Source organism: Carcharhinus amblyrhynchos, chromosome 18 (genome assembly GCF_965287045.1).
Source record: "Carcharhinus amblyrhynchos chromosome 18, sCarAmb.v2.hapA, whole genome shotgun sequence".
Classification (NCBI taxonomy): Eukaryota; Metazoa; Chordata; class Chondrichthyes; order Carcharhiniformes; family Carcharhinidae; genus Carcharhinus; species Carcharhinus amblyrhynchos.
In genome coordinates this window covers 8248380-8262766 of record NC_137341.1, presented here as the reverse complement: position 1 = coordinate 8262766, position 14387 = coordinate 8248380, and the positions used below count along the sequence as shown (strand labels likewise).

Here is a 14387-nt window from a genome sequence, read left to right as displayed (position 1 = left end):
TCTCTCTCTCTCCCTCTCGCAGTCTGTCTCTCTCTCTCTCTCTCTCTCTCTCTCTCTCTCCCCCTCTGGCAGTCTCTCTCTCTCTCTCCCTCTCGCAGTCTCTCTCTCTCTCCCTCTCGCAGTCTGTCTCTCTCTCTCTCTCTCTCTCTCTCTCCCCCTCTGGCAGTCTCTCTCTCTCTCTCTCCCTCTGGCAGTCTCTCTCTCTCTCTCTCTCCCTCCCTCTCGCAGTCTCTCTCTCTCTCTCTCCCTCTGGCAGTCTCTCTCTCTTCTCTCTCCCTCCCTCTCGCAGTCTCTCTCTCTCCATCTCTCCCTCTGGCAGTCTCTCTCTCTCTCTCTCCCTCCCTCTGGCAGTCTCTCTCTCTCTCTCTCTCTCTCTCCCTCTCGCAGTCTCTCTCTCTCTCTCTCTCTCTCTCTCTCCCTCTCGCAGTCTCTCTCTCTCTCTCTCTCTCTCCCTCTCGCAGTCTCTCTCTCTCTCTCTCTCTCTCTCTCCCTCTCGCAGTCTCTCTCACTCTCTCTCTCTCTCTCTCTCTCTCTGGCAGTCTCTCTCTCTCTCTCTCGCCCTGCCTGTTTTCCCTCAACACCTCCTCCGCCCCCCCCCCCCCCCCCCCCCCCGCCAAAGTTCTCGGTCTGTCCCCGCCCCTGCCCGGTCTGTAGCCAAACTGCAAGATTTCACACCCCTTTGCAGCCAAGGACCTGCTGTCTCCACAAAGAAATAACAACACCACCACCACCACCACCCCACCTCACACTTGATTCAAAATCTTGGAGGGACATCTTGGTCAGCCTGATGCTAGCCGCGTCTTCAACCTTCAGGATCCTTGAACCTGTTTAACTTAATTGGAGTTGAAATTGTTTAATCTTTGCTCCCACTCTGTGATCTATTTCTGTGTGAGCTTAAAGTGTGCAAGTGTTTGAGATTTGGAACAATTTAATTAGATTGGGTTAAATGCAATAAATATGATTCTCTTTGTTTTTAAAATCTGTCCCATTTCCCCTGACCATAACAATAAGATGGTCACTAACAGATCTCTCACAGAATTCGGAAGGAATTTAATTGCATGAAGAGGCTGGGATGTAGAACTCTGCCATATGGAGTAGGTGAAGATGATGACATTAAAAGTGAGGATTAATGTGAGAGGGAGGGAGCGAGACACTTCCACAGGCAATGCGAGAAAGTCGGAAGCTTGTGTGGAGCATAAATGCTCCCAGAACCTGTTTGTGGTGAATGGCCTGTTTTGATGGTCTGCATTCTGCGAGGTTTTTTTTTAAAAGTCCTTAGCCAGTAATTTGGATAAAGAAAACTCTCAGCATTGTTCAATTACATAAGGCTGGAACAGATTTCCAAGTTTGCGATTTTTATTTTAGTGTTTCAGAATAGAACACAGGAAACCATCTGGTATAGATAAAGATTTTGTAGCCATCGGATATTTGTGAAATGCTCCCATGTGCAGCCGTAGCATGAGCAAGAACGAATGAATCTCGTTATGTTCTATTGCAAGCACGGTACAGCATCTGACTTTTCACAAACACCTTGCCTCTCATTTCCCAACTTTGAGGTCACCAAGTGATTCGCAATAAAATAAAACTGGTATTCAATTTAAATGAGTCCTTAGTGGACAAGGTTTGCAACTTAATTGGAATTTGGAGTCATTAAAACGTTCAACATCTGGAACCTGGCAGTAACTAAAGCTCGCTACATGTCTTATTGAATTTGAAAATTAGGATTTCTTGGAACGACGTGACGTTTTACTGATTCTGTGTTTATTAAGCATTAACAATTGGATGGACAAGTTGGAATAGATAGGTGAAGGTTTGCATTTATCATGGAATTGTGTTAGACTGCAGAGGAGGCCTTCAAGTCTGCGTCAGCTCTCCAAATGAGCAACACACCCACTGTCATTCTTCCACCTCCTCTCTATATTCTTCCTTTTCAGGTAACAATCTAATTTCCTTTTTAACTACTTAACTTCATCCTGCCTCTGGCTTCACAGCGTCAGGGACCCATGTTCAATTCCATACTTGGGCCAGTGTATGTGTGGAGCTTGCACGTTCTCCCCGTGTCTGCACGGGTTTCCTCTAGGTACTCTGGTTTCCTCCTGCAGTCTGAAGATATGCGTGTTAGATTGGCCATGCTAAATTGACGCTAGTGTCAGGGGGATTAGCAGGGTAAATAAGTGGGGTTACAGGAATAGGGCCTGGGTGGGATTGTGGTTGGTGGAGACCTGATGGTCGAATGGCCACCTCCTGCACTAGGGATTCTGTGGTTATGGCGATGAAAACTCTCAGGCAGTGCATTCCAAACCCTAATCACTGCGTAAAAAGTTTCTCCTGATATCACTCCAGCTCTTACTTCGAATCTGTGCTATCATAGAATCCCTATAGTGCAGAAGGAGGCCGTTCGGCCCATCAAGCCCACACTAACAACAATCCCTTCCAGGCCCCCTCTCCGTAACCCCACGTATTTACCATGATAATTCCCCTGACACGAAAGGGCAACTTAGTATGGCCAATCAACCTAACCTGCACATCTTTGGATATCATGTCCTTGATCTTCTCATGAATAGAAACAATTTTGACTCTGTCCACATGCCTCATGATTTAGAATGCCTTTATTAAAGCTCTTCTCAACCTTCTTTTCTCAAAGGAAAACAGTCCGATCTTCCAGTCTGTCATCTGAAGTGAAGTTCTTTTCATCTCTGGAACCGTTCTTGTGAATCTTTTCTGAACCTCCCTCTAATGCCTTTATACCTTTCTGAAAATCGGGTGTCCAGATCTAGATGCAATACTTTAGCTGAGGCTAAATTCGAGACACATAAATTCAACATAACTTCCTTGCATTTGTCTGCCGCCTCTCTGCCCTGGGCAATACTGTGGGACAAGTCAAAATGCTTGCACCTTTGAATTTGCTGCGATTTGCGTACGATTATATACTTTTGTAACTTTGTATGAATGGCTGAGTTTTTAGCATACCTGTATGTAATTCATTGTAATCTCAAAGATTATGGTTTGCAATCCAAATACTAGTGATCTGTTATGTCTGTTTGTGTGTTAAAAGAATATTGACTGAAACTTCTGAGCTTTAACAGGGCTGTAAAACCGGTGATATTGGATTTGTTTAATGGCTAGGAAAATCAAGAAAGGTTTTTTCTTGTGGCTGACGGACCATCCTTGAAAGTTCAGTCCATAACTTCTATTTAGTTTTTCAACAACTATTTTTGGTAAGATGTTATATGTGAAGAACGTTTTTACTATTTTTCAGAAGAATATTGTAGGAGTTCTTGGCACTAGCCCTTCTTAGCACTATTGTAGGAGTTCTTAGTGGCACAGTGGTTGGCATTGCTGCCTCACAGCGTCATGAACCCGGGTTCGATCCCCAACTTGGGTCACTGCCTCTGTGGAGTTTGCACATTCTTCTCGTGTCTGTGTGGGTTTCCTTCAGGTGCTCCAGTTTCTTATCACAGTCCAAACATGCGGGCTAGGTAGATTGGCCATGCTAAATTTAGTGTCGGGGGGACTATTTGGAGTAAATGCATTGCGTTATGAGGATAGAGCCTGGGTGGAATTGTGGTCGGTGCAGACTCGATGGGTTCGATGCAGACTGTGGGATTCAATGATTCTAAACAAAATACAGGCAAAACAAGAATGCTATCTGGCTGTAACTAATGTTTTAATTTATGCATGTGGAATGGTAAAATTAACTGAAAACATTAACAACTGGTGACATTTAAGTTGGAGAATAGTGAATCTATATGTACCAGTATTAATCAGCGAAATTAATGTAATACCATATCTTGATTTGTAGTATTTTAGGCAAGTGTTGATGCAATTATATAAAGCCTTGGTGCGACTACACCAAGTATTGTGGACAGTTTTGGTTATTTTGGACTTGCCATAGAGGGAGTGCCTTGGGAGATTCACCAGGTTAATCTCTGGGATGGCGTGATTGTTTGTTTCTTGAGGAGAAATTGGAGAAACAGGGTCAGCATTTCGAAGTATGAGAGGTGATCTCATTGAAACTTACAAAATGTTGACCGGATGTGACAGGGTGGAAGCAGATTGGATAATTTCCTCTGGTTGGTGGGTCTAAATGTGATGTGGAGATGCCGGCATTGACTGGGGTAAACACAGGAAGAAGTCTAACAGGTTTATTTGGTAGCAAAAACCACTAACTTTTGGATCACTGGCTGCCCCTTCATCAGGTGAGAAGGAATTCTAATCGCAAACAGGGCATATAAAGACAAAAAACTCAATTTGTAGAATAATGGTTAGCTGTTTTAAAAAAAAATCGCATTCCAATCAAGTCTTGAAGATACAGACAATGTGAGTGGAGAGAGGGTTAAGCACAGATTAAAGAGGTGTGTATTGTCTCCAGACAGGACAGTTAATGAGATTTTGCAAGTCCAGGTAAGAAATGGGGGTTACGGATAGTGTGACATGAACCCTAAACCCTAAAACTTGGCTATAAGTCTCTGCTCAGCAACTCTGCGATGTCGTGTGTCATGAAGGCCGCCTTGGAGAGCGCTTAGCTGAAGATCAGAGGCCAAATGCCCACGACTGCTCAAGTGTTCCCCAACACAAAGAACAGCCTTGCCTGGTGACTGTTAAGCGGTGTTCATTCATCCATTGTTGTTGCATCTGCATGGTCTGCCCAGTGTTCCATGCCTCAGGACATCCTTTCCTGCAGCGTCTCAGGTAGACAACGTTGGGTCAAACAAGACTTCTTCACCGCTCAGGACCGTCAACCGATGCTATACACTAGATACATCGATGACATTTTCTTCCTTTGGACTCATGGAGAACAATCACTGAAACAGCTATATGTTGACACTAGCAAGTTCCATCACATCGTCAGACTCACCATGGACTACCCTCCAGAATCAGTTGCATTCTTGGACACACGCATCTCCATCGAGGGCAGCCACCTCAGCACTTCACTGTACTGCAAGCCCACGGATAATCTCACGATGCTCCACTTCTCTGGCTTACACCCTAAACAAGTTAAAGAAGCCATCCCTTAAAGACAAAGCCCTCTGTAAACACAGGACCTGCTCAGATGAGGAGGATCGCAGCAGACACCTCCAGATGCTGAAAGATGCCCTCACGAGAACAGGATAGGGGCTTGGCTCATCGATCGACAGTTCCAATGCGCCACAGCGAAAAACTGCACCAACCTCCTCGGAAGACAAACTCGGGACATGGTGGACAGTGTGTCCCCTGAGTGGAGAAGCTACGACATCATCTCTGGAGCCTTCAACGTGTCATTCGGGTCCGGGATGTCGCATCTGGGCTGCAGAGGAACCTGGAGTGGGAGGGTGAGAATCCGGTCGTAGTTGTTCATGTGGGTGCCGACGACGTAGGCAAAATGCAAACTGAGGATCTGGGGAGGGAGTATGAAAAGCTGGGAATGGAATTAAAAAGTAGAACCGACAAGGTGGTCATCTCTGGGCTACTGCCTGAACCGAGTGCAGACGGGCGTAGGGTTGATAGGTTTAAGGAAGTGAATGGGTGGCTCAGGGATTGGTGTGGGAGGAATGGGTTTGAATTTACGGGGCATTGGCATCAGTATTGGGGTAGGTGGGACCTGTTCAGGTGGGATGGGGTTGGTCTGAACCGTGCTGGGATCAGAGTGCTGGCTAATCATGTAAAGAGGACTGTAGACAGGGCTTTAAACTAATTAGGGGGGGGGGGAGGGTGTGAGGGTAGGTGACATTACGGGGCCTAAAGTTAAGGAGACGGTACAGGTAAGGATAGAGGCCGAGGATGTCCCAATAATAGAGGGAGTAAGGGGCGTGAGTATAGTTGGTGGCGTTCCGGCAAATAAGGTCCAGGTGAAGGCTGGGATGAAGGTGCTTTATCTGAATGCGCGAAGCATTAGGAATAAAGTGGATGAGTTGGTGGCGCAGATCGACACAAATGGATATGATCTGGTGGCCATTACAGAGACGTGGCTGCAAGGTGACAGGGACTGGGAGCTGAATGTCCAGGGGTATGAAGTGTTTAGGAAGGATAGGCAGGAGGGAAAAGGGGGGGGCGTAGCTCTGCTGATTAAGGATAGCATCAGGGTGGTAGCGAGGGATGATATTGGAGCCAAGGAGCAGAAGGTGGAATCGTTGTGGGTAGAGATTAGGAACAGCAAAGGGAGGAAGACGCTGGTGGGTGTCGTCTATAGGCCCCCCAATAATGATCTGGAGGTGGGGTGGGCTGTTAACGCACAAATAAGTGCGGCGTGCAGGAATGGGACGGCCGTGGTTACGGGGGATTTCAATCTGCATATTGATTGGTTGACCCACGTTGGACGCGGTGGGCTCGAGGAGGAGTTCTTGGAATGCTGCCGGGATAGTTTCCTCGAACAGTGTGTGTTGGAGCCGACAAGGGAGTGAGCTATCTTGGATCTGGTGCTATGTAATGAGGTGGGTAGAATTAGGGAACTTGCGGTGAAGGATCCTCTTGGGGAGAGTGATCATTGTACAGTGGAGTTTCTGGTGCAGATGGAGGAGGAGAAAGTGGGTTCCCGTACACGCGTCCTTTGTTTGAACAGAGGGGAGTACGGTAGGATGAGAGAAGAATTGGCAAATGTGGACTGGGGGAGCGCGTTGGAAGGTAGGTCTGCTGAGGAGCAGTGGAGGATCTTTAAGGAGATCATTCTTGGTGCTCAGCGGAAATTTATTCCGCTGGTCAAAAAGGACCGTAGGAGGAGAGGTAATAAGCCATGGATAACGAAGGAGGTGAAGGAAAATGTCAAATTAAAAGCGGAGGCGTTTAGAGTAGCTAAGAGTAGTGGGTGAGAAGAGGATTGGGAGAGGTTTAAATGTCAACAAAGATTGACAAAGAAGTTGATAAAGGAGGGTAGGAGAAACTATGAAGCTGGGCTAGCGCTTAATATAAAAAGGGATAGCAAGAGTTTTTATAAATATATAAAAAGGAAGAGGCTGGCTAGAGTGAACGTTGGTCCCTTAGAGGATGAGAAGGGGGACTTAGTGGTAGGGGATGGGGATATGGCGGCGGTCTTGAATAAGTTTTTTGTTTCGGTCTTCACGGAGGAGGACGTGAATAATTTGCCGGATGTTAGAGATGGAAAGGTGGTAGGACTGGAGGGTCTCGATGATATCACTGTTACTAGAGAGGTGGTGCTCGACAGACTGGAGGGGCTGATTGTGGACAAGTTCCCAGGACCTGATGGAATGCATCCGAGGGTCCTGAAAGAAATGGCGGAGGTGATAGTGGATGCCTCGGTGGTTATTTTCCAGACGTCGCTGGATTCTGGGGAAGTGCCGGAAGATTGGAAAATGGCTAATGTTAGGCCGTTGTTTAAGAAGGGTGGCAGGCAAAAGGCGGGGAATTATAGGCCTGTTAGTTTAACGTCTGTTGTAGGTAAAATGTTAGAATCCGTCATCAAGGAGGAAATAGCGAGGCATCTTGAGGGGAACTGCTTGATAGAGCAGACGCAGCACGGTTTCCTTAAAGGGAAGTCGTGTCTGACAAATTTACTGGAGTTCTATGAGGATGTGTCTAGGGCGGTGGATAGAGGAGAGCCGGTGGATGTGGTCTTTCTGGATTTTCAGAAGGCGTTTGACAAGGTACCTCACAAGAGGTTATTGCAGAAGGTCAGGGGGCATGGAGTTGGGGGTAGGGTGTTAGCGTGGATAGAGGACTGGTTGTCAAATAGGAGGCAGAGAGTCGGGGTCAACGGGTGCTATTCGGATTGGCGGATGGTGACTAGTGGAGTGCCCCAGGGGTCGGTGCTGGGGCCTCAGCTATTTACCATTTATATAGATGATCTGGAGGAGGGAACCGAGCGTATGGTGTCGAAATTTGCTGATGACACCAAAATTGGTGGAAAGGCAAATTGTGCGGAGGGTGGGCAGAGTCTACAGAAGGATCTAGATAGGCTGGGCGAATGGGCCAGGAAATGGCAAATGGAATTTAATGTTGGCAAGTGCGAGGTGGTCCACTTTGGTAGGAATAACAGTAGGAAGGATTATTACTTATGTGGAGAAAAACTGCAGCAGGCGACGGTGCAGAGGGACGTTGGGGTCCTTGTGCATGAGTCGCAAAAACCCAGCTTGCAGGTGCAGCAGGTGGTCAGGAAGGCGAACGGGATGCTGGCCTTCATCGCGAGGGGGATTGAATATAAAAGTAGGGAGGTCTTGCTGCGGCTGTATAGGGCATTGGTGAGGCTGCAGCTGGAGTACTGTGTGCAGTTTTGGGCACCGTACTTACACAAGGATATTTTGGCCTTGGAGGGAGTGCAGAGGAGGTTTACTAGGCTGATGCCAGAGTTGAGGGGGTTGAGCTGTGAGGAGAGGCTGAATAGATTAGGCTTGTACTCGTTAGAGTTTAGAAGAATGAGGGGAGATCTCATTGAGACGTATAAGATGATGAATGGGATGGATAGGATAGAGGTGGAGAGACTCTTCCCGCTCAGAAAGGATAGTAGGACTCGGGGGCATTGCCTCAAGATAAAGGGGGGGCGGTTTAGAACGGAGTTGAGGAGGAACTTCTTCACTCAAAGGGTGGTGAATCTCTGGAATTCTCTACCTGTTGAAGTGGTGGAGGCTGCCTCGCTAAATATTTTTAAGATGCGGGTTGATGGGTTTTTGATGAGAGAGGGGATTAAGGGTTATGGGGAGAGGGCGGGAATGTGGAACTGAGCCACGACAGATCAGCCATGATCTTATTGAATGGCGGGGCAGGCTCGAAGGGCTAGATGGCCTACTCCTGCTCCTATTTCTTATGTTTTTATGTTAATGAAGACGAACATCTTTCCAAGGCTATCCCCCCACCCCCACTACTTGCCTTCAAACAAGCGCACAATCTCAAACAGACCATTGTCTGCAGCAAATTACCCATCCTTCAGGAGAACAGTGACCGTGACTCCACACAACCCTGCCACAGCAATCTCTGCAAGATATGCTGGATCATCAACACACATGAACACCATCCACAAGGTACACGGTACATACTCATGCAACTCAGCCAACGTGTTCTACTTGATATGCTGCAGAAAAGGATGCCCTGAGGCATGGTATATTGGGGAGACCATGTAGACACTACTACAACAGATGATTGAACACTGCTCAACAGTCACCAGGCAGGAGCGTTCTATTCCTGTTGGGGAACGCTTCAGAGGTCACAGGCAGTCAGTCTCTGATCTTCAGGGTAAGCGTTTTCCAAGGCGGCCTTCACGATACATGACAGCGCACAGTCGCTCAGCAGAGGCTGATAGCCAAGTTCTGCACACATGAGGACAGCCTCAACTGGGATCACGCTATCTGTAATCCCCACCTGGACTTGCAAAATCTCACTAACTGTCCTGTCTGGAGACAACACATATCTCTTTAACCTGTGCTTAACCCTTTCTCCATTCTCATTATCTGCACCTTTTAAGACTTCTTTACCTGTGAAGACTCACAGTTTGAGTCTTTATATGCCCTGTTTGTGATTAAAACTCCCACTCACCTGATGAAGGAGCAGCAAGCACTCAGAAAGCTAGTGGCTTTTGCTAACCAACCTGTTGGACTTTAACCTGGTGTTGTAAGACTTCTTACTGGTGGCTCTAAAACCAGGGGATCATCATCTCAGGATAAGGGGTGGGTCTTTGAAGACTGAGATAAGAGGGTTTTTTCTTTCAGAGGGTGGTGAATCTTTGGAATTCTCTACCTCCTGAGGGCTGTAGAAGCTGAGTCATTGTACCTGTCCAAGACACACACTGATACGTTTCTGAAGACTAATGACATCAAAAGATATGGGAAAAGTGGTGCTGAGGCAGATGATCAGTCATAATTTGAATGGCAGAGCAGGGTGGATGGATGCAATGGCCTACTTCCGTTCCTACATGACAAAGTGTATTTGAATGCTTAATTATATATGGAGTACAACCCTTTGCTACGACCTTCCTAATCACATTGCCAATGTGTAATGTGTTCCTCTATCTCTCAATAGCATTAGGATTCCTCTAAGCCTCTAAAGAGATGGGTACTTCAGTCAGATTATCTTTTTGTGTACTTTTTTTTAATACAAATAATGAATTCATATCTGGAGGAATTGATGAACTGCACAGATTTTATCATAATTGGATTTCTTGTCTTTTCAGTGCGGGCATTGCTGTTGGTTTCTACGGTAATGGTGAAACCAGTGATGGAATTTTCAGACTTGCCTACTCGATGAGACATGCGAACCGCACGATAACAGGAATCGAGTACCTGGTAAGTACTAACGTTCAAGGAGTGTAAGTTTTCTACAGCTGGGGGTCCGTGAAAAGGAGGGATTGGATTTTTAAGTAAAAAAATCCAATATCATCAGTGCATACACTTGCCAAGGTGCCACTCCCCTTGTACTTATTGTGGTATTCAAGGTTCTAACCGCTTGCAAACCAAGCTGTCAAACCTTGTTTTTAGCTTGAATTATATCAGTTCTTTTGAAGCAGCTGGAAATATTCCTAGTGTTTGATAAATGGCTGTTGTGCCTGGCATCGTCTGCTTAACATTAGCTAAATAGGACTTCTTGGGATCGATGTTAATTCTCCTCAAATTGATTGGAATGCAAGCTAAAGAGATTTACAAATTGGCTGCGTCCTGCTCCCCTTGGTGATGGAAATGGCACAGGAAGAAAATGAATTACAAAGATAACCTCATGCAGCAATGCCTAATCCATGCATAATATAGGAGTGCAGTGAACGAGATGCTTTTGAACTCTAATACTGCAGTGATGTTGAAAGTGCAGACTGTAGTGAAACAGATCTCACAGTATTGTTTGAAATCAAATTTTCGATAGGATTGAGTAGAGCCTACTCATCCCATCGGGTTGCATTAAATCATTAGTGTTCTTTTAATATTTTTTGTGTGTTGAATCAGTCTTGTTTTTGTCAACTTTAGTTTTTTCCAAATACATGAAAAATGTTCATTTATTTTTGTATGAAAATGCCCCAATGTCATTTTACTCCCCAAAGACAATAGAAAAGATGAATAGCCCAGGTCTTTTCACCAGACTAAGCAAGCCCAAAACTAGAGGGCGCAGATTTAAAGTGAGAGGGGAAAGATTTTAAAAGGGATCTGAGGGGTGACTCCTTTTATACAGAGGGTAGTGCGTCTATGGAATGAGCTGCCAGAAGAGATAGTAGAGGCGGGTACAATTACAATATTTAAAATACATTCGGAGAGGCACATGGATTGGAAAGATTTAGAGCGATATGGACCAAACACAGGCATGTGGGACTAGTTCAGTTCAGGAAACCTAAACTGGATGAGTTAGGTCAAAGAGCCTGGCTCTGTCACAGAACTAGATACGCTTCCCATGTGACCATTTGAATTGCTCTCTCTATTTAGCATTCTGTCACTCTCAGTTTTGATTTGGGATGTATATTTTATGAAGAAAACTTCCCCTGATGGCAGTACTACTGTCTTAGCCTCCCATCTCCATAAACTGGTTATTATTCTTGTCCCATAACATTAAGTCCCATTCCCCTATTTCTTACCTAAAAAAAAAATTCCGTCGTTCTAACTCTTCATTTAAGTCCCTCCCTAAATTGTGCCACTTTCACCAACACTGCAGCAGTAGTTAGTGGGAGAAACCTACTATTCTAAAATTCTAAGAACACACAGTTTCTGTTGCAATGAATGAGTCCAGCGTAGTTTACCTGAAAGATGATCCTGCAAATAATTTAAGTAAGATTTCCTCATCTTTTCCATTTGTCATAGCTTCCTGGCAACCTTTTTGTCAAAAGTGATGTCAGGAGTAATGAACAGGATCTTGGTGAAAGAAGGTGATTTTAGGGAGGCCTTAAAGGAGAAGGAGGTAGAGGCACGTCTGAAGCAAATGAGGGGATGGGGTATAGGGATAACAAATTTATGAAAATTTTTCACAGTAACACAGGAACCGACTGCAATCAAGTACATCAAATCTCCAATCGTAGAAACCCTACGGTGCAGGAGATCACTCAGTCCATCGAGTCCACACCGACAACAATCCCACCTAGGTCTTATCCCCGTTACCACACGTTTATTTGCTAATCCCACTAACCTACGCATCCTGTGACAGTAAGGGGCAATTTCGCATGCCCAATGCACCTAACACACGCATCTTTGGAGTATGAGGGGGAACCCAGAGCGCAATAATGCTGCTGTCAAAGAATTATGTTCAGGACTTTGGTTAAGAGCATATGTTTTGACAGTGGTAGAATCGTAATTTGTGGATTCAAGTGAAGTCAGAAATGGAGTCCTATCTGAGACAGAAGGTCTGAAGAGGAAAAGGATATTGGGGCAATTATTTGTGGTGTTGAAATGTCCATTTCATGGACTTTTGTCATTTGGATTATTGAATTAGATGACAAAAACTAATAAGTAGTAATTATTTGCGGCAGCTTGTAGTTTCTGATGCTTGCTGCACTCAAATTGTCTTTTAATGGTCTCAGTTGGATTTGCTTGATCATAATTGTATTGAAAGGATTTTTAGCATGAATGTGAGTATTTTTTATGCTGATGAAGTATCTGGATGGAAGTATCAGCACGGCACAGTGGTTAGCACTGATGCCTCACCGCTCCAGGGATCTGGGTTCGATTTCCCTGGCTTGGGTCACTCTATCTGTAGAGTTTGTGTGTTCTCCCTGTGTCTGTGCGAGTTTCCTCTGGGTTCCCCCTCATCATCCAAAGACGTGTGTGTTAGGTGCATTGGCCATGCTAAATTGCCCTTCACTGTCCCAGGATGCGTAGGTTCGTGGGATTAGCAAATAAACGTGCGGTAATGGGGATAAGACCTAGGTGGGATTGTCGTCGGTGGAGACTCGATGGACTGAGTGATCTCCTGCACCGTAGCGTTTCTATGATTGGAGATTTGATATACTTGATTGCAGTCGGTTACTGTGACATGGCCTGCGCAGAACAGTTGAGAACATGAACAGTGGTAGAACTCAATTGTGCATGTTTACTCGGTTATCTTTGGAACTGGAAGCATTTTTGCAGAGCTGGTGGCTGGTGAGAACCAATGGTATAGATTCAGGATGAATCAATTGGCATTTCTTTACTCTGTGCTTTCTCATTTCTGATTCTAGTTTGTTTAATATCAGTGATTTGTCCATGAGAGAAGTACAGTTCAGTGAAGTTATCGAGTGTGTACGGGACAATAATTCAGAATTCAATGCCCTGTTTCGAAGTGCAACACAGATTTAAAATATATAACAGTACGTGATTGCTTCAATAGTAATGTACTTTATGTGAAGTTAGAATGGCAAAACTGAAACTACCTCTAGTAAAATTGGGAAATTCTGATTTTTGAACTTGTTGCTCCATTTTATCCACATGTTATTTTGAGCTAGTCCTTACATTGTTCTCTGTTACGGGGCATTGCTGAACACTGACTTCAGTTTGTGAAATGAGTTGGTTGCATTTGAGATTGCTTAAAAGTTCCTCCAATTGCAGTACTGCATGCTAAAGTGCAAGAGCAGCACTTCAAAATGACCTTTCAAAGCTGTTGACCGCTGCATTTTTGATCTCCCTGGCTCAAATTATAGGATAAGTACTTCTCGTATTGTATGAAATGCAGTTCCTCTGCGTTGATGATCAACATTAAAATCAATGTTAATGTAGCATTTAATTGTAGTGGGCACTTTTCATTTTATTAAAGACATATACAGCATTTGGATTTTGTCATTGTTTAAATATAATCAAATGTAAAGCTACATAATTCTTGTGATTACTGAAATCAGCAGTATTTGCCAGTTTCACTCCGTTTATCTTGAGATATTGAAATGAAAAGTTTACTAACTTTATTTATTCACAAGCATATGATCCAGCAAATATGATAAATGGGGTAAAATCCTTCATTAAATAGGGAGCAAGCCCCCTGAAAAGCAGCAGTTTTTGAGTTTTAAGATGGATAGCAGACAAGAGAATAAACCAAGGAATGCAATGCCTCTGACAACTCCCAATTCTGAAGAAAACTGTTTGAGAGGCCAGATTTTAAGAATTCCTTGCATGTCCTTGGATAAGGCCGTTGAGGCCTGTTAGCAATTTGGCTCTGCTATGGATGCCTTCTCTGGTTCAGTAACTCCTTAAGTGATCTGAACACACTTTTTTATGGATACTGATTCTAGTTGCCCTATATGCTACTTATACAGTAGTATTGTCTTTTATATGAATAATTCAGAAAACCTGAAGTAGAAGCGAGAAAAAGAATGATAGCAATCATTTGAGTGACTTTATTTCACATTTAAAGTGAATTTTGTGTTTCATGTATTTATGTCAATATAACAATATAAAAATGAGCAAGTTATAGCGTCCTACATGAAGGAGATGGTCATCGACTATCGGAAGTGGAGAACGTTCCCTTGTCTACAACAACGTTGGTGAAGTGGAAATGATCGAGAGCTTCAACTTTCCAAGTGTCCAGAGCAC

At 44.6% G+C, this 14387-nt stretch overlaps 1 protein-coding gene across 3 annotated transcripts in view; it reads left to right on the top strand.

The window, feature by feature from the left end:
- ttyh3a (tweety family member 3a) overlaps positions 1-14387 on the top strand; it is a 168545-nt gene that overhangs the window by 75693 nt on the left and 78465 nt on the right. For all 3 annotated transcript variants that reach the window (XM_080206308.1, XM_080206310.1, XM_080206309.1), the window contains exon 3: positions 10094-10205. In XM_080206308.1, coding sequence (XP_080062434.1) covers positions 10094-10205 — 112 coding nt within the window. The remainder of the gene's footprint in view (positions 1-10093; positions 10206-14387) is intronic.